We start from the raw sequence: 21,085 nt of genomic DNA on the forward strand, positions 1-21,085 counted from the left end.
CAAGAAACGATTGCGACTTCTTAGCTTGGCATCCGAACAAAAGAGGACATTTCTCGGTGCGGTCTGCTTACCATCTTGGTCGCACCCTGGCTACTGCTGGACAGAGTTCCGGAGCTACGAGTAGTAGGCCGGATGGATCCAACACAAAATGGGAAGCCATCTGGAATGAGATTGTGCCGAGGAAGGTTAATATCTTTGCTTGGAAGCTTGCAAGGGACGCCCTCCACACTGAAGTTAATTTTTGCAAGCGAAAAATGAGGAAGTTTGCTACTTGTAGGATTTGTGGTGCAGATCAGGAGGATTCTTTTCACGCCTTAGTACGTTGCCCCAATGCCCGTGGTCTGTGGCAGACCATCAAGGAGTGCTAGGATTTGCCGGACGTAAAGGAGTGGCAGCATTCAGGCCCTGACTGGTTCCTGGAGGCTATCTCCGACATGGATCAGGTGAAGGCTGCAATGTTATTCATGCTGCTTTGGCGCATTTGGCACGTACATAATGACATCACGCAGGATAAGGTCCCTGCCCCGGTTGAGGCATCGAAGCGCTTCCAATGCAGTTACATGGATTCCCTGTTGATTATCAAGCAACACCCTGAGGTTGAGGTGGTCAAGGGCAAGCAGGTGGCCTCTTATTCTGCCAGATCGATGAAACATAAAAATCGAACCGGTCAGAAAGCTGCTACGGATGACATATGGATCCCACCGGACGTGGACTCTGTCAAATTGAGCGTTGATGGATCTTTTTCACCGGATGATGGCTCTGCTGGTGTTGGTCTGGTGCTACGGGACCATCAAGGAGAAATCATTATCTCGACATGTTGAAGTATCCAATGGTGCAATGATGCCCTTGAGGCTGAGCTTCTGGCATGCGAGGAAGGCCTTCGTGCGGCCATTGGGTGGTCTGACAAGATCATCATCCTTGAGTCTGACTGTGCCGAGGCCCTCTCTCTGATTAGTGCCAAGTTACCACATAGATCACCGTATGTCCTGTGTGTGCGGGAGATCCGAAGACTTTTTGATGCGCACCCAATCAGTGTGGGCAAGATTAATAGGAACCAAAATTGTGTCAGCCACATCCTGACGAACCTTGCTAGGAGTAATAATTATACCTCTAGTTGGATCCGGCATGAGCCGGACCAGATCTTAGACGCCATGATCTCGGACTGTAATCGTTTTAACTGATTAATGAAGTTTCTTTTTAAAAAAAAAGTACGTAACGTCATCGGCCGACCTGCCAAAAGAGATATCGATCGATCTCGAACTCTCCACGTACGGTAGGTGGTAGGCAAGGATCGGGCCGGGTGACCTCAGGTATACTGGCTTCTCAACCACTGCCGTCGCTCTTGCGTCCCGGCCGGATATGATCGATATGGTTTCTATCTGTCGTGGCTAGATACTTGCATTAAATTTTACATAGACAACATTTCAGTATCATATCATAATGAGCACCCGATCGAAGTACCCAAGCAAGCTGTAGCTATCACTGCCATGAGGCAGCCAGAACTTCATGGTCGTGGGATTCGGTGATGAGACGAATTCATGAGATTAGCTTAGTTTAAACCGTACATGGCTCAGCGGTTGCATCCAGGAGAGACGTACGGCACGTGACAACGGCAGGCGCGGGCAGCTAGCTAGCTACCCATGGGCCAAGACCCAACAACTTCGCCATTTTCTGCTATACAGTATATATCACTTTGATGCGTGCAAGGACGTACTAACAAATGGCCAGCCGGACTGGTGAAAGGATAGAAAAGCCTGTGCACGTACTGAGATATGCGCTTTTACTCCCTGTTCACGCTGCACAGAGCATGGCCACAACGTTTAATTTCACTCGCCCGGTTCCAGCAGACAGCATCGATCCGGCCGGGCCAGACTTGGGTTTTACCCAGCGCGCATGCATTTGTGTCCCCCCACTCCAACGCTTCTTTGACCCCATCATGGCGTGCATGCACCCCCTGCGCAGATTCGAGATTCCATGCGTGCATGTCCCCATATATGTCTCGCATCGATCACATCTCCTCACGCCCCGTACGTCTGGCTACGTACTGTGCATTCTCTGAAGCACGAACGCAGCAGGCAAGCAAGCGTCGGCCGGCCGGTCATTAACCGAGTGCCTAACAACATGATGATCTCCATATATATCCCAGGGTTAATCGCGCGCCGGCCGGCCACGTTCGAAAAGACTGAAACCACGCACGCACACCGGCTGGGAAACGATCGACCATCGTACGGTGGCCACACGGCACGAAAAGCCGAAAGTACTGCCCGTGCACGCGTGCCCACTGCTCACCCGGCCCGGACCGATCGGTGAATCGAATCTACAGCGCCACCGTGGTAGCCAATGGGCCATCACGACTTTCTAGTTCTCGTCGGCTGGGATCCACCGGGAAGAGAGGCAGCTTTTCTTTCTTACTTGGCTCATGAGTACGCGCCAGATACTGGAGTATTTACTGGAGTACTCGCTGCCGTTGTGCCAGTGACCTGGGCAGCAGCCGGGGATGGTACGGACATGGTCTGTTCCCCTCCACAATCCTGGCCTGCACTGCATGTACAGCTCGATCGCTCAGCTAAAGGAGAAGGCACAGTACTACTGCCACTACTATGCAAAGTTTTATGCATGCATGGCTGCCGGCCGGTCGCTGGCTGGCAACGAAACATCAAACCAATGCACCATCCATGCACACACCCTGACACGCAGCTTCTGCATGCAGAGAGAGAGGGGGGGGGGGGGGGGGGGTAGGAGGGGATCATTGACACAGGTCCCTGGCAGCCTGTGGTGTCGCGCGCGCAAGGAGGCCCATCTTTGCAGCTGCATGCCAATACGCCATGCATTGCATCCCGTCGTGGCGAATACGCCATGCATTGCATCCCGTCGGGGCGTCCTACCATGTCCCTGCCACGTACGGCCAGCTAGAGTGCCAGCAAATTAACAGAGTACCGTCAATGAGGTAAAATGATCGATCGATCAAGGTGCACTGTCACTACGCCGTGGGGGGGCCACCACCACGCCGAAACTAAAATTCATTGCCTTGTAACCAGTACTAGCTAGCTAAGGCACCGAGTAGTGCTACTAGGTACTTAGCCATGCATATGCATCTACCCACCGAGATTGTAATTTTCTCGGTCTGACTTAGAAATAGTTGTTCACCAGTCGACGGTATATCATATCGATTCGATTATGATTTCTTAATTACTTGTACTTGTATAAATCTTGCACCAATATCAGTTATTTGATCGGATAGTCCACTCACAAATAGTTGTTTATCAGTACTTATATAAATCTTGCACTAATATCTGTTATTTGATCAGAAAATTGGTATCATGAACTTAGTTATTTCTCGGTCCCCTAGAAGTAGCAAAGCCGTAAAAAAAGAAAAACGGATTTTTTATTGATGAATTGTCTGTTTTTTAGTTAGAAACAAATCGACGTGCTTGGCCAGCATCAGATCTTAATCCAACGGCAGCATATTGGAGAAGAGATATTAGAGATGACTCTATGATCTCAATCCAGCGATTCTGATGAGATTTAAAACTTTTGCTTCAAACCAGCCAACTGAGATATATATCCACATCCAAACAAAAACTCATCACTTACACGTTTCACCCTCCCATTAGTTACAAATCGCCCTTATAATTCCTTCGTGCATGCCATGGTACAAATGAAATTGGTCGGAGAGAAGAGATCTTAGAGATGTGTCGTCTTTGTGCGCTATGTGATCGATCGATCGATCGATATGCATGCATGCATGCATGGGCAAACGCAATATCGATCGATCATTCATTCACACCCGTCCCGCGACACGCGGTACACACTATATATGCACTGTGCATTAGTAGCTAGTAGCAATGATCGCATATTCGCATCGGGTGCGGACTGTGGCTCCTAGCCATAGCAGCACTACTGCGCACGATTTACGTACACTACGTTAGTAATTACTCCAACCCAGGACCAGACAAATGCAGGCGAGGCCAGGCAATTCATCGATCGTTCGAGATCACGAGGCCGCGGCCGGACCGGCACGGCACGGGCACAGCTGGCACTGCGCTGATGCGTGGTGTATACAGTAGCTGCCATCACGTATGTCACATAACGTGGTATAGCAATGGTCCCCGGCCGGCCGACGGTGCGTGCAGCTAGCGTAGCCGACCCGTTCCAAGCGCGGACCGATCATATCGGTCGGTCTCCGTCGGTCGATCGGGCTCCCTCGGGCGCGTGCGTTGATCGGTCGCACAGGCAAGCAGCACGTAAGGCGATAGCAACCACTCGTTCGGACGTGCCACCGTCGCCTAGACTAGATGGGACGGGAAATTTTCAGTAGATGCATCGGCCCCATGCATGCTCTGTGCGTGCACGTCTTCCACGGCACACGGAACGATCCGTCGCTATATATGGAAGGCCGCCGGAAACTAACAAGCCAGCAGTCACGGGACACGGGCTGTACGTGCGTGGCATAGACGTCCGTAGGTACTGGCTACGCGATTTCCTAGGTGTGGACGGCCGGACACGCCGGGGAGAGAGAGTCAGATCAGGGGGCCATGTACGAGCGCGCTTTATATTTCCTGGCAACGTACGGCCGAGCGAGATCGGACCGCACTCGACGGACCTAGCTTAGCGATGCCCCGTGGCTATATCCTGCGAATACGACTTTACCTCACCATAATTTGATAGATATGCTCTCTAGCTATAGCTAGACCGTGTAGCATGCATGCGAATGCGAAGCATATGATTATCAGCGCACGACGCATTTGACCAGGAGGGCAGAACGGAAACTGACAATTCAAGGGAGGGGGAAAAAAAGCAAGTCGCCTACGGATGATAGTGCACGTATATAGGATAATGTTAGGCATACACATGATTGCCACTTAACAAATCAATCTACTGTAGGCCGTTCAAAGCCACGTCACTGCATGCGCGCGCGATGGATGGATCTGTCATACAAATTCCACCATTTCTGGCCCAGGGAAACGGAAATCCGAGATGGGGGATCAGGCGTACTATACGCGTTAATCGCAAGCCTTGTCTCTTTGCGCGCACATTGATCTGCAGGTGGCCTGCTCGTACTGCGCGTCACGATCCACAACGAAATTCAAGGAGCAGATTCATTAGAATTAGGATACTAGCTACCAGTTGTGCGCGTTCTAGAAAAGAGATCACTCTCGCCAGCTACTTTAGTTAACTCGCAACTAGTAGTACGGTGTAACATGATGTTATGTGATGCAGATTTATATATACTCTGAGTTTTGGAGCATCCACGACTCTAATTTGTTAATTGTTTTTTCATGTCAGACACAAAAACAAATCCCCTTGGAGTAGATTTTCGTTTACGTATTGTTTATTCAACACTTCTACGTACAAAAAGGCACCTCAGATATGACGAGGTGAATGCATACGCTGTTGGCTGGTACTGGTTCATGTGGCACCGTTCACCTCGCTCCTGTTTTTTTCTTTCGAAAAGGCGAAACTCCCCGCCTCCCCGGCATCTGCATCATCACCTCACTCCTGGTGCGTGAGCTGTTGAAGTAGACATCACCGTCCAGAGGCGCCGATGACATGACACGACTGTGGATTAGGGCAGAGCCAATACACAGTGCGTGTGGCAGGGTGTGATCACGCTGTTCCCGTTGCGGATTTTAATGCACCCGGAAAACAAGGTAAAAGTTGAAAGGAAAAAAAGAAGTGCTGAAAAACGGCACGAGGAGCGCAGATGGAGTGATGGACGCGGGCGATATGATGATATCCGTGCCAATCTATGGTCCACCGACACCTGCCGTAGCAGTGCTCAACTACTGGTACGTGACCTCCGATCGATTCAAGGTGGCAAGGACGAGCAGCATGCAGTCACGACCACTCGTACTGCTAAGATGATCCCTCAGGCTCTCATCGATGCCAGCCGTGCATGCAGTTGCTCGCCACACCGGACACCACAGCAGTGACCAACACTGTGCTGATGTGTACATACATGCACCAGCACATAAATGCCACTCGAAGCGTTTCACAGGAAAGGGAACCGGCTGCACTGTTCTTTTTTTTTTTCTTCCTCCAGAAGCCATGTGCGAAATTGAATTACCCCGATCGATACTGGACGTACATGCATGTACCGCCTCTATATAGAAAGAGAAACGGACGGCTGGTAGTATATAGTAGTACTGGCGCGACCCGGTGGCAGGGAAGGAATACGTACGCGTAAGTAGCGGCACATGCAGAGAGACAGTAGAAGCTGGTGAAAACTATCGTTAAATATTCAGTTTTGGCAAGTCGTCTGGCCAGACTATCCAGCTGCGCAGCGCATCACGCATGATGTACTATCATCCTCCAATTAATACGGGGCACGGTGGAGCAGCACTAGTGTCACCTCGATCAGGTACTACTGCTGCCAATCTGTCATTTATACTTGGTGTTGCTCGGATCGGATTCGCACCGGCACTTAAATGCGCCCAATATATGTATGCACTGGGTGGTGGGTCAGGGTTACCACGGCGTCGCCCCTCAACCGCCGGGCTCGATTACCGGACCTCACGAGGAGTTGGCTCTTGCGCTGCGGCCGGAAATGCATGCAACGGAAGACTCCTAAAGTCGACGTATGGTCATCATCCTACGGTAAACGAAATGTACGGCGTGGTGGGCTCGATTGACAGTGAGATGGTGGATGGCACGGCACATCCTCCGGTATGGTAGCTTGACCTTTCTTCTTTTTTGCTTTGTGAATTCAATACGCCGTCAAACTGATGCTACTCGCGAAAACAGAGATGTGGTTTAGGCTAATCTAATGAGTTGCGCAGGGTATGGCTTTGGCCGCTTTGGTCTACCCAAAGACTGACGTGCAACCACAACCATTCCCCGGAGGCCGGTGCAAATTCACATGAGAAGGAAAGTGAGGTTACCTTTGTGTGGTTACCATATCTTCCCCGCCCAGATAGCCTACGGTCAATGCTAAGCTGTCGTCTTCACCATAGGAAACTCGTAGAGATCCACACCCAGTCACTTTTCCTTCCCGTAAAGAAATATCGATATACTAACCACAATGCAAATAAAGCATCGAGCAGTAGCACCCCAGAGGCGGGTGGTCCCAGTGTCCTCTTCCCGAATCCCACGTCTCGTCTCGTCTCGTCTCCCCCCATCGCTGCGTGCCTGCGTCGGAAAGCAGGAGCAAAGCCCGGACGAATATGGCAAGCGATCAAATTATTAAAGCGGTGAGAAGAGAAAAAGAAAAAAGATGGAAAAGTCAAGGGGGGGCATCTATCCACCCACGCATCCGTGGTTGTTTGCTTGCCTGTTTGTCCACTCTCCCCGTAGGCCAGCCATAGCCCCACCTCGTCAAGAGAGATCGTCAAGATGAACAACCTTTGTCCCCTTTAATGGCCACCCGGCCCGGACGGACCCCACGCCGACGCGACGCGCCTTTTCCTCCCACTCGCCGGGGCCGCTAACCCGAACGCCCTGCCCTGCTGCTGCCATATATATAACCTCGTCTTCCTCCCGTGCCGTTCTCCCAACTCACGAGAGTACGTGCGCCACAAAGTGCGGCGTGAAAAAGGAAAAGAAACCACCTCTCTCTCTCTCTCCCGTCCGTTCCATCACTGCACCCCGCAACAAAACGCCATCCTTCTTGATTTCTTGATCTGAGGTGGTGTTGTTGGTGGTGGTGGTGCTCCTGGTCCTATTAGTGAAGCCGGCCGGTGCATAGTGTGAGATGGCCGTGCAGGCGCAGTACCTCGCCCACGCCTTCCCCCATGACCCCCGCGCCATCGTCAGGTCCGTCTCTCCTCCCTCCATCCGTGTCGCGTGCATGCGTTCTCTCTCTCTCTCGCACTCATGCGCCTTGCGCTCCTCACCTTCCTTCCTCCCCCCGCTGTCTATTTATCCATTCCGAGAAGAACTTCCCCATGCCCGCCTTATTACGGTTGTTGATTCATCCCTTCCTACGTTTCCTGTGTGTCTCACAGGCAGCCTGCTCTCGACAACGCCTCGGTGTTTCAGCTGGACGATCGCAGCCTCGCCGCCGCGGTGCAGCAGCAGGCGGCGGCGGGCAACACGGTGTTTAGCGACCCGCGCAGCGAGCTCACCTGCAACCAACAACACAACGGCGATACCGGTTTCTTCGTGCCGAGGAAGCGTGCGCGGGTGGGCGGCGACCACGGGACGCCGCCTTTGATCATGGAAGGGCAACGCGCGCTGCTGCCGCCGGTGCCGCAGGCGCGAAGCAGCAGCAGGGCCGTGGGCTCCGGCGCGGCCTCCACCAGCGGGCGCCCTTCCGTGCCGGCCGTCTCGCAGGGCCTCTTCGTGTCTCATCTCTATCGCCAGAGCGTCGAGATCGACGCGCTCGTCCGCCTCGAGGTGCGCTGATTTCCCGGCAACTTTGTTGATTTGATCAAGTTCCCCGTCTTCTTCCCCAACGGTGTTTGATTCGGTGTTGGGGGATCCTACGTACGTGCAGAATGAGAGGCTGCGGGCGGGCCTGGAGGAGGCGCGGCATCGGCACGTCCGCGCGGTCGTGTCTGCCGTGGAGCGCGCCGCGGCGCGGCGGATGCGTGCTGCGGACGCCGAGCTGCAGCAGGCGCTGGGCCGCAACGCCGAGCTGGACGAGAAGCTCCGGCAGATGGGCGCCGAGGGGCAGGCCTGGCTCGGCATCGCCAAGAGCAACGAGACCGTGGCCGCCGGCCTCCGCGCCACGCTGGACCAGCTCCTGCAGTCGCCGCCCTGCGCCGAGGGGGGCGGCGACGCCGAGGACGCGCAGTCGTGCTGCTTCGTGAGTGACCGAGGAGGAGGAGGGAGGAAAGCGTGCAAGGCGTGCGGCGGCGCGGACGCGTGCGTGCTGCTGCTGCCGTGCCGGCACCTGTGCCTGTGCCGCGAGTGCGAAGCGGTGGCCGAGGTGTGCCCCGTGTGCGCGGCCACCAAGAACGCCTCGCTCCACGTTCTCCTCCCCTGACCTGGTGCGGCAGGCCAGCGTGTCAATTCAGCTGCTCGTGATATCCAAGGTCTTTGTCACCGGCCCAAATTACGGAAGTTGTTTATTTTCTCCGGCCCTCCCTCCCTCTCTCTTTCTCTCGTCTCCAGTCTGGGTTTTTTCTGTGGATTGTCTCCCAAGATCGATACCCAATCCGGCCATATTTTCGTGGTACGGTATTTGGATCAGTGTTGTTGAAACGGTGAATATATTTTAGTTTTGTCGTTGAGGCAATTAAATTAGTTCTTCGAGTCGTTTTCTCTTTGCTTGCGTTTTTCTATATACGCAGCAGGTGGGATTTTGCTTAATCATCACTCCCCGTGAATTGGTCTGCCACAAGATGCTGCAAGCAAGCATAAATACAGTTTTCTTCAGTTCGCTAGGGGTGTTTTGCTAACACCAAGATTATACCCAATCTAAACAGGCTTTTTGTCGTATCGGCATACTTGCTAGCAATAATTCCGCTGGTAACGCAATGCAGTCTGCACTACTAATTACTATGGATTATTCTTTCGGTACGTTCACGTCGTTGTTTCGGTCAGAGACAATTTTGTGAAGGTCGTGCGTGCATGGACAGATAAGTTCAGAAGTCACCGTACTTGTTTCTTTATCCTACCTTGCTTGGCAAGCTTTCGCCCTGTCTCTACTTGCTATAGCCAAGAGTCAGAGTAAACATTTTTGGTTAGATTGACGATCGAAGAGAAAGGATACAATAAGCCATGCGTTCATGTAAATCTCGAGCTAGTTACAGGCTTACTGATATATGAGACGATCAATTTAGGCTTAACTATAATTCTAAATGCTAAGTACTCCCCGCACGTTATCCTGAAAAATTATGTTTTCACGTCTAGACATGATGTTAGAAACAAATGATAATATCATATGATCAAAATATCAAAGATATATGAATACTCTAAGGCCAAACGACATCATCATCCAAACGATAGAAGCAATTTTGATGTACATGAACATTAACAACTTTAAGGAAATCGAAACAGAAGCTTTAGGATCCTAAATATTCGCAGTTTTTAGAAAGAACGACATGCATATCATGAAAATATGGATACTCGGTGAAATATTTACATCCAATGTGGAGATGAAAAAATTTAGGAGATAAAAGGTTGAATCATAGGATTTTTTTTCGAAAAGGGGAAGAATCCCCGGCCTCTTGCATCAATCGATGCACACAGTCATATTTTATTACGAAGTTATAAGAGTCTTACAAATCACTGATTAGATATCGTGGAAACAAAAATGAGCTAATGAAACAAGTTCAACATAGTGAGTCTATGCATCTAGAAGACGACTAATACACTGCCAACCAGCCTGGCTGAAGATATCCCGAGATACCATCTCCAGACGGTTGCATCCAATAGCCAAAGGTTCCCGCCGATGCGAGGAGGTAGGAAGGACCATAGTCGAATCTAATGAGTGGCTTTGAAGATGACCTGCAAAAATGAGCAACTCTAGATCGATTAAAAACCACATCGTTTCTGCAGTTCCAAATAGCCCAATAGAAATCCGAAACTCCCATCCAAATATATATGAGCTTTAATCTTTTTCTCAACCCCATTAAGCCAATTCCCAAACATATTAGTAATCAATGTCGGTGGAGGAATATTAAAAGCAATAAAAATAATGCGCCAGACAATACGAGCAAAAGGACAGGAAATAAAAAGATGTTGAATACTCTCGTCAGAGTGAATCATAGGTAGCCGAAATGAATTGCTTGTGGGCTACAACACATGACGTGGATGGTGATGTAGACACTTTGCATGTGGAACTTGCAAACAAAATGCATTTTAGTGAGTATCAACTATATAGATATTATACTTGATGAATATTTACATGCAACATGAAGATCAAAAATCATAGGAGATAAAAGGTTTAGTCGTAGGACCACCGAAATGAATTGCTTGTGGGCTAGAGTCCTATGACACATGATGTCGATGGTGATGTGGACGATGATGTGGAGACTTTCATGTATAGTTTGCAATTTTAGTGGGGATAACCTTTTAAAAAAAAAAACGTTACCATAATATACTACTGGTTGTTATGTGCATCAATCGATTCGGGCCGAAGGGATCCCCAGTTTTGGAATTTTTTTTTTTTTGTAAATCTCGAACTTCAACTGGGTATGGAATCACCTGATTTTAGAGGAAAAATCAGTCTCCCATCTATCATCAGGACGTAGTTCGAAGGAATCCAGATCATAATTGGAGAAACATATATGATGCACTGTGAATTGGACTTCTAGTGCACTCGAATTGATTTATTATATTTTTATAATATTGTAAATAAGGAAAACAAGACAAAAAACAACATTTACGTGATATGGTCCAAATTTTTAAAATTTAAATTTGAAACACGTAGGTTGAGAAACAAAATTACATATCCTTTTGTTAATTATAGGTAGCCTAATTGGGTTGCGAATTTGATCCAACTAATACTACGAACAAGACAAAATTTCTCTCTTTGTGCTTCTTGAACCCTGTTTGGAAATTGGATTGTGTCTGTTTCTGGTTCATAATTTTGCAATGGTTGTAGAGTGAACAATCGATGTTGGATATGACGGTGCATGTTTTCATCATAGAAAGTACATGTAAATGTAACCTCGTGACGTTCAACTAGACTACTATGCACTGTTCTCTACCTAAGCTTACTGTGTGAACTTAACAGTCGATGGAGCTCTACGTCTCCTCTCCATCTTCCTCCTCCCTCGCCGCCCCTTTGTTCATATCCTCTCCTTGTAGTGTCATTTTTTTTCTCTTTCTCGCCGCCGCCTCCACCCATCCCATGCTCTCTTCAGCACAAAATCAGAGCCATCCCTTCGACACAAGATCTGACGCAGATTCTCTGACTAAACACACTGAAATGCCAATGACCCAAAGTCATGGTGGGTTAAGTCAGAGATCAATCCCTTCCGCACCAGATCTTATATGCTCCTTTCTGTCATTTGCTCATCTCCTCCCAGTTGACGACAACGGGAGCCTTCGCTCTACCGAACAGACATTTTGTTTGGAGTTATCAACAAATTAATAAATTGAAATATCATTTCCAATTCTTTATTTGAAGGAAAAACCAACAAAAGTGAAAATTATATCTTTTCAACAGTAGAAGTCCATGGAAATTTTCCATACGTTCTGCTTGGAATCCGAGTCAGAATCTTGACTCACAACGTCTTTGCTCTAGCTAGAAAAGCATGCGCAAGTTGTCCGTACAGTGCGGAAGGATCAAATGAGCTGCGTACGTCCCGTGAGGGCTGATCTCTGCCACTGTTCTCGATCGCGCGTAATTAAATGTCTCCGGGCGGTACGCACAGACGCTGTCTCCACAAATCTGACGCGCTGTGCTGTACTGTACTGCTGTGTTGCGCCTCTCCCAATTAAACGTCGATCTCACGCAGTACTACGCGACTTCGTTTTGATTTAATGGTGGGAATTACCACCACCGACGGCGCCCCGAGGGCCGAGACTCTGACCGACCCGCCGGCCGGTACACTGCAGATGCGTAATGGTGCCGGCACATCAATAGCCCGTTGCTCAGCAGATGAGATATTGAGATCGAGTCGTCGGTCGATCGACCCACTCGATCTGGGGGGACCCGGACCTGCAGCAGCAGAGATCTGCCTGTTCCCCTTCCAAATTTCAATTAAGTAGCTTCGTCGTGATACGACGGTTTCAGCTGGCTCTGATCATTTTACCAGTCCGGTATTGCGCACGATGGGCAGTAAGCAGGAGTACTATGCTCCACTAATCGTGAATCGTGTTCAACCCAAATGGTGCTCGTTCACATCACCACCGGACCAGTCACGGCTAGCAGCATGCTTTGCATCCTTGCCAATGTGACGACGACGACGGGAAATTGTAAGAGCAGAAAACCATGTATGACGACGAAGTACGGCGTCAACTCACCTCACTGTTACTACTTTTATACGTTTCACGGCGCTTTCAACTTTTACCTTCTACACTAGCTAGCTAGATAATCTGACTTATTTTCAATTCCGCTCTCTGGATATCTGTCCATCGATCCAGCCGGATACATCCTTGCGTCGTCGTGCTCGATCACATCGATCCTGGGTACGCTCTACGCTATGTAGACATAGGGATCTGATGTATCTGAAGTTACCTAGCTATATGGAGAATGAGGGAACACTTGATAATGGACGCGCGATCTTTCTCCGTTGACCTCATATCGGCTTCCCGCCCAGTCGTTGCTAGGTTAATTACCTCTTAATTAAATTCTTAATTAAACCATCGATGCATAAGATTTTGAAACCACATCAATATGGAAAGTAGCGGATCGACAGGCTTCAATTGTTAGGATTTTATTATCTGCTCGTCTCCCGAAAAATATCCCCTTGCCCTAACCGCCACCCAGTCTAGATTGCATCTCGCCGGTTGGCCGGCCCAGTCCTAGAGCTGCAAATTGGTGACACTCACGGTACCCTTTGATTCTCCTTAGTTCAACCAAATGAACTAAAATTCTAAGATGACATAATTTTTTAGAAAATTAGTTCATTTGTTTAAACTAAGGATGGTCAAAGGGTACCCTGAGGGTCACCATGTTGCACCTCTACTGGTCCCTATCTCCTGCGCTTGGTGTTATAGCACGTATTTAAAGGAGAGGGTTTGATCAACCGGCAGTGGCGCTATGGTGGTGATGGTAGCACTATGCAGTTCAAAAATAAGTTTTTCCAACTCCTCATCGATGGCGATCTCGCCGATGACATTGAGGAGTACGGAAAAGTTGGTCGTTGTTCTTCTGAAGTGGTGGATCTAGTTTTGTGTTTCTGTTTTACAGGCAATCTATGTGTCTTGGTTTATTGGTTCCTTTTCCAATCGGCAAGACTCGGCCAGTTTCGACCTCATCGTGGAATTAATGAGGTTAGGTCTTTTCGGATCCGTCTGGCGGGATCTAAGATGGTCATCCAACCCTCTTTGTCACCTGGTGGAGCCAGCGCCCAACCACCCCGAGCAATAACCCAGGCTCCTCTAATTAAACCTTCCTTAACAAAAGTAAGCGAGATGATTAAATTAGCAAATACTATGGGAAAATTTTCGTTTAGATAGAATGGCATATATCTTGCCCATGCTCCATGGATCAGCTAGCTCCGCCAATGCTTTTTATCCGCGACGGTGGTATGTATCACCGTCGCCGGCGTCTTTTGTCTCTGACCCGCGGTGACTTCCTGACTGCTACATCAACAACGTTTCCTAGCTCCGATGTGGTTCAAAGGCCCGGAGGCAGCATCGACCTTCGCTCCTGGCGCGCCACCAGCGAGTGCAGAAAGAAGATAACGACGTTTACCTACAAAAACTTGAGGGTAATTTTATAAGACTTTAAAGATGTTTCTGTAAGGGTTGGTTGATTTGAAATATGACGTTGGTCTTCTCGCAAAAAAAAACCTAACCTAATGTTAAGAATCTTTAGGCCAAGTTGAACATGGCTCTTACGAATCTAGGATTTCTATTCCTACGAAACAAGTATTACACATAGCCATAGGAATAAAATTATAAGAATTGAAATTTTGTAGAAGTCTAAAAATACTGTAAAGTGGATGAACCGTGCTAGCATAACAGTAGTACGTACATATGTGGAAGAACCCTTTCGATCATCAGCGTGCTTTGGAGCTGGATTCAAGACCATGCATGGCTTAATTGCACGTTGTGTAGTACTCGCAGTACTCTTTCATTCGAAAATATAATGCAAGATTGACTTTTTAGGTTCTCCGATTCACAAATTTGACTTAAATATTGACTTATATACAAGTTAGATACAAGTTAGTAAAAAATAATATGAATGCAAGTTTCTTTTTTGATAGAGAACTGTAAGGGATACCCATACAGTATAATAGTAATAGGAACCTAAATTCGCATCCGTGAGTATTTGAACTCAGGTGTTGGGATTATACACCCACTTCCTAGCTCACTCCCTTGAATTAAAGTATTTTGCTAAAGGTATAACTCTCGCATGCCCAATCCATTTATTTTCAGTGGTCAATGTTATTTGTCTGCTCTTAGTCAAGATAAAGATATTTCTACAATTTTTGTATCACAGTATCACACTATACTACATCTTTACATCACATATTTTCTTAATTAATTTTATATTTGTTTCAGCATTAGTTACAAGAGTTATATTAGGGCAACTCCAGCGGAACGATCCATTTTCGGCCGGGTCGGTCCGTTTCGGTCCGGAGACCCAAACTTCGGCTCAATGGGGCGACTCATTTCCGCGCATTTTGGTCGGTCGGTCAGTTTCGGTCCGTCGAGATGCATTGCCAACCCAAATCTGGTCCGAGTTTGCATCGCGCGCGGACGGCGAAAACGAGCGCGGGATCAAGGAGGCATCGAGGAGGCCAATGCGGCGGCAAGGATCAAGAAGCCGAGGCCGCGATGCTCGCCCAGGAGATAAGGATCTCATGACGGCCGACTTGAGCTCCTAGACCCAGACAGGCGATCTTGGTTCGAGGCCAGGAGGAAGATGATACAAGATCGAGATGCGCCCTCGCAGGACCGAGATGCAGCCTCGCCATCAAGTTGATCGCCCTCATTTGGATCCAACGCAGGGATTTTTTTCTCATAATGAACTATGCTAGTCTGCCGGTGATGCCTAAACATTGATATGTTGATTTGCTTGTTAATTTGCTTGCTATTTTGGCCATCGGTTGCCCTCAATTGTTGCAGGTGGCCAATTAACACGGGATCGGCCACGCAAACGGGAGGTATTTGAATTTGGGCGCCAAATATGGGTCGCAGCGCTGGGGAAGGGGGGGCGACCCAAACGGACCAAGGCCGGGCACGAAAGCGGTTTGCGTCCGACGCACGACCCAAATGGACCGATCCGAACAGAAAAAGCGGTCCGTTTGGATCCCGCTCGAGTTGCCCTTCGTAACTTATTAACGTGCGACGTGTTTTATTGACACGTAGAGTCGTAGACAAATTAAGATGACTAGATGTTGTGCGTGAAACAAATAAATGCGGCAGTGGTACACGTGCCTGCGTAGATATTGCACTCTAGATTAGGGGAGCTTGCTGAGGCTGCTCATAATGGGAGTAACATAGGTGGTAACATAAGAACCAACTAAGCAAATTTGGTGATGTGACATGCTATTAATGAGAAAAGAGAGGTTTGTACTCCCTCCGTCCAACAAATGATGTCTCAACTTTGACTAAATTTGAATGCATCTATACACTAAGTCATGTGTAGATACATCCAAATTTTGACAAACTTAAGACATCTTTTGTTGGACGGAGAGAGTAGTAACTAGATATGTTATCATAACATCACACAAACCAATGTAAAATGATTTTACAACTTAATAAATGACACAATTCATGACACTACACATAAGTTATTATCCACTATGAAGGTAGTAATTTAGACTAATAACATAACCACGTTACTATTTTAAATTACTCCTCACTGACCAGCAAGTTTGCGTTGCAGATTAAATATAGTACATGCATGTAACAGCGTGTGCGACAACTGCAAAGGCAATCCCAGAATCTCACAAAACGAGCAAAGCTGTAAGCACTTTTTTCATGCAGACGAAAGCTATGACCCTGTCTTGCTCTTGAGGTTTCCTTTGGCATGCAGAATTGGATTGTGGGCTTATTTACCCATTCGATTTTAACGGGGAATTATTAGTTAATAAACTCCTGATAGCATGGAGAGGCTTGCTAGCTGTATTTGATAGATCTAATAATATACTTCGCACGTATTAATATAGTACTCTCTTCGTTTCTAAATAGTTGCTGTTTTAGTTGCAGGGAGTACTATCTACACTTCGTTTGTTCAGATTTCATTCAACTGTTTTTTTAGTCAGCAGGCCCCGCTAGTGGTGGAGCTAAAAAATTACTTTGCATGAGGCCATCATAGTGTATGAGAGTTAAGAGAAAGTATAATTGAGAAAGAGAAGCTCCGGACCAAGCTTAAAATCAGTGTAATTTATCAACAAAAAAATCTCAAGACCCAGGCCACGGCCCGCCTTGTCTCCGCATATGGGCCCCGCGGCTTCTTATATTAACAAACCACAGCGTAACAACAGGAGATACAAATAAGTATGCATTCAATTGTGCATTTGTGTTATACTGTTTTTGTGGTTTGGGACGCGACACTGTCGCTAGTAATATTTACCTATAATTGAAGCCCACAATAGGGTAGAATCAATCCTCGCTCCCGTGCTGATTTGTTTTGGCCATCTTAAGTACTTGTTCTTTATTCTCATTTCCTATTCTCACCTTTGGAAAATGATGAAAGAAACAAGAAAAGTGAAAAGTGTGGTCGATCTAGATCTTGGACGCACGCGTCTATCAATTCAAATAGACCGAATAATTACCAGAATGGAATGAAAATGGGAGGAGAATGATGTGGGAAGTCATTCTTGTTGCACCATGATTGCTTCAAAAGAAAAGGAAAAGAATAACATCTTAGGGGTGGTTTAGAGACAGTAGCAAAGGGGAGAAATAAAGGAGAGAAACGCAGGTGGCCAGCATGACAAGCTGATGGATGCCATTTGTTGCATGCCTCTTCTCCCTAGCTATCTCGTTTGTTTTCTACTCCGTACCTAGCTACTCTCTCCGTTTCATAATTCTTGTCTCAAATTTGCTTTAAAATGAATGTGTCTATTTCTAAAAAATGTCCAGATACATGTAAGATGACAAAAATTATGGAACGGAGGGAGTAGATTTCTTCATCCACTCCATTGGCGTGCAAGCCAAGATGTGTTGTGTGTTATGTAAATGTATGATGCATGCATGTACATGTGTGCCGATGGGGCTGAAGTTGCATCAAAGCAACTTCTTTGGATGCAACAAGAGAAAGGCAAGTTTAATTGTTGTGAACGATGCCTGTACCCCCCACATGAGGTGGCATGTTCCCCTCTGAAAGCATGGGTGTTTGTGATCTTTATTTAGGCCCTGGTGACGATCTGTAACCAATGCAAGCCCCTGATTGAGGAAAAGGAAAAGGACACTTTTGTGGTACCCCCATGAGTGAGCAGTCGCCTTAACTAAAACAAACAAATCCTGATATGGTGCCCTGGAAAAGGGGGGAAAAGAAAAGAATATAGTAGAGTAAAAGTGAGACGAGGAGATCTCATCTTTTCCAAGGTTGTTCATGACCCACTTGAACATGTCTTGGACTTTGATCACGAGAGAGAAAGATGTGTCTCATGCCATTGCTTCCACCGCATCCCCATCCACACAAGGACACGCACCTTCAGTTCATCTTTGCACCTTAGCTATAACTTGCTTTATTCAAATACTCCAACGTCTTTACCTTTCTAGTAGCTGCTTGCGAATCTATATATCTATCTACCAAATTCATGGAACTATCTAATGATGATGGATCACACCTTTGTTTGGCATGGTGGTGGTGGTGTCTCTGGATCCATTTGGAATTGAATTCCTTGCTTCTTTCTCATGGGCTGCCGCATGCACCGTCATAGGAAGTTGTGATGTTGTTGTGGTGGTGTGTCAAGGTCCAACTGCCCAGATTAAAGCTCCCCTAAAAATTAAAGTAATAAGTGCATACGCATGTAGTATAGATCGAATAGGTCGGATGAAAAGCAGGCATGCATGGTTTGGAATGGATTGGATGCTATGCGCCTAGGGAGGGGCTCATCTCGATCACATTCCACTATGGCAGGTTGGCCTAACTTGTTCCTTCCCGGTGGAGTGGTGCCCTGCTGCCTGCTGCTAGCTAGTACAGTATTATTGCCGTCCATTGTGTTGGCCACCTATGTAAAGGTGGTGTGGTGCCAACGCCTTTGGCGCCATTGAAGTCATCATCGATCGGGTGGCTTCTGCTTACCACGTCACTGTTACTCTTGGCTAGAGTACTGTTGTCTCGTTTGCCATGGCGGCATATGCATGCGTGCATGCTTGTGCAACTGCACAATGATTTTTATTTGCTCGGCTGATTAGTTCAGCAGTAATATTGAACAGCCTTTAAAATAATACGAACTAAATAATCATTTTTGAAAGTAATATTGACGTCGATTCCGTAATCAGCTTCTGTTAATTTGCTCTCTTAATTTCAGTCGTGCCTTAATTTCAGTCGAATTGTTGAGTTTGTGGACGAAACACAAGTTACATCCATTTAAACATGCATGGATCATGCAACTAAGTAGCTTGTGGAAGTTAATTAGTTCCAATCGGTTTGGGCGAGACCAACTGGAACTAATCAGCTTTGTCCAGGCCAACTGAAACTAATCAGCTTTGCCTAGACCAACTGAAACTAATCGGGTTCGGCCAGGCCGACTGGAGTAAATCGGCCTGGCCCAGACCGAGGGCGTATTATTTTTTATTTTTTTAAAAAACGTGTATTATTTTAAAAAATGATTAAATAATTTGTATTATTTAAAAAAAATTAGCGAAGGCCAAGTCCCTAGTGCTATTAAAATATCCTTCAACCTTGTAAATAGTGTGGATTCATATGTTGAGGTATTTGTCCGGTGCCCATACCTTCCAGACGAGGACATCGAAAGGCTGAGGTAGCCATGCATAGACAGTGTAGAGCACAACTTATTAGTTTTTCCTGCAAAGATCGACCGGCTTTAATTTTAGCCAACTCCTAGAGTTTCTGCTTCCATGTTTGTTGTTGCTCTTGATTGTGACGATTGTCGTTATTGGGGCATGAATCCGCAGAAGCTGAAGCTGAACAGCAAGGTGACGCCGACATCGAACTAATCCGCAGACCACAGGCATTAACTTGCTACCGCTGCCTACCAGGCTTCATCATATCAGGCCGGGGAATCCATCATATCTGAAAGTGCAACGCATAATTACTCAGATGGCTGAAGCCCGCACATGCACACATATATTGCCACACAGAATTGTCCACATCAGCTGCATTGCATTGCATTGCCGGGCCAAAATGATGTGCCTTTGGAAGAGAGGACGTGCCAGGCGTGCTTCGTTATTCCACAGCGACCAAAGACATCCCCGTGTAGTTGGCACGATGTTCACACGAGTATCGCCAGGACCAGAATGAATATTGGCCCGACTAAACTGGTTTCTCGACAGTCGACACCACGGCCCAGGATTTACTGCAGCCATTCGTACATTGCAGCCCGGCCCATATCCCCTTCCCGTTTTGATCACTTGTTAATGGTTCACATGACTTTTGTTTCTTGTTTCTTTTTTATCTTTTTCATCATCAATTATGCCCTACAAAGGTTGTGTTTCTGTTCATAGTGTGTCCATAAATCTTAGACTTCCACTCTGTGGACGACACATGCGTCTATTGAAAAGCTATACGGTCTAGTTTATGCAGCCTTCGTATACTCAAGTTCCATTATATTTAGGACCGTCAAGATATTTAACGCATAGATTCAGAGATTTTAGCTCCAAATCTTTGTTGCTGATGTTTGTTTAAGTTTATTCCTGACAGCAAAGAACATTTGTGTGAATTGGTTGAAATGTTTTTTTTTATAATCAATAGGCCTCTCATGTCGCTGATATTTGTTTAAGTTTATTCCTGACAGCAAAGAACATTTGTGTGAGTTGGTTGAAATGTTTTTTTTTTATAATCAATAGGCCTCTCATGTCGCCCCGTTCCAACTGCGGAACCTATGTTTCGGCCAAAATCACCCACTCCGGAAAATAATCTTAAAAGATCTGGCCACTCCTCCAGGCTGAAAGACCAAGTACATCTTGTGACACGTGAAAAATTCAATGCATCACAATCATGATTATTATTTTTATTTTCTCACTTTTGATGCTTTGAGATTAGTTTTAGAGACTAATCCATCCAAGGGCAGAGAGACCTCGTCACTTGTCACAGCCCAATCAAAAGGAATCGGAACATCCGTGACAGTTGAAGCCTAGTGCGGTGCGGCAACTTCAAATCAAGATTTCAAGTTGCGAGGAACCTTTGGCTTGTCGCCAGCATGACATACTGACACGCCCTCAAAAAGGGAGGGAAATGTGTGCTCCAGCATATGTACAAAGTTAAGCTTTAAAAAAAAGCATATGTACAAAGTATAGTACAACATAAAAAGTGGCACCAGAAATAAAGTTATTCTCAACAAGTTCGAACCTTGCAAAAGCCACGTACAAACCGTGACCATTGAAAAAGATGGCTGGAAGATGTGCATCGCCTTGTCATGCAATACTTAAGAGTTCAAGAGAA

General features: G+C 47.1%; 1 protein-coding gene across 1 annotated transcript; it reads left to right on the forward strand.

The window, feature by feature from the left end:
* The first annotated feature begins 7,439 nt into the window (after positions 1-7,439).
* LOC100837396 (probable BOI-related E3 ubiquitin-protein ligase 2) lies at positions 7,440-9,198 on the forward strand. Its single transcript, XM_003572524.4, has 3 exons — positions 7,440-7,752; positions 7,944-8,334; positions 8,435-9,198. The coding sequence occupies exons 1-3, from the start codon at positions 7,691-7,693 to the stop codon at positions 8,924-8,926; spliced, it is 945 nt and encodes a 314-aa protein (XP_003572572.1). The 5' UTR covers positions 7,440-7,690; the 3' UTR covers positions 8,927-9,198.
* Positions 9,199-21,085: the final 11,887 nt, after the last annotated feature.

The sequence above is a fragment of the Brachypodium distachyon genome, chromosome 3, assembly GCF_000005505.3.
Source record: "Brachypodium distachyon strain Bd21 chromosome 3, Brachypodium_distachyon_v3.0, whole genome shotgun sequence".
Lineage (NCBI taxonomy): Eukaryota > Viridiplantae > Streptophyta > Magnoliopsida > Poales > Poaceae > Brachypodium > Brachypodium distachyon.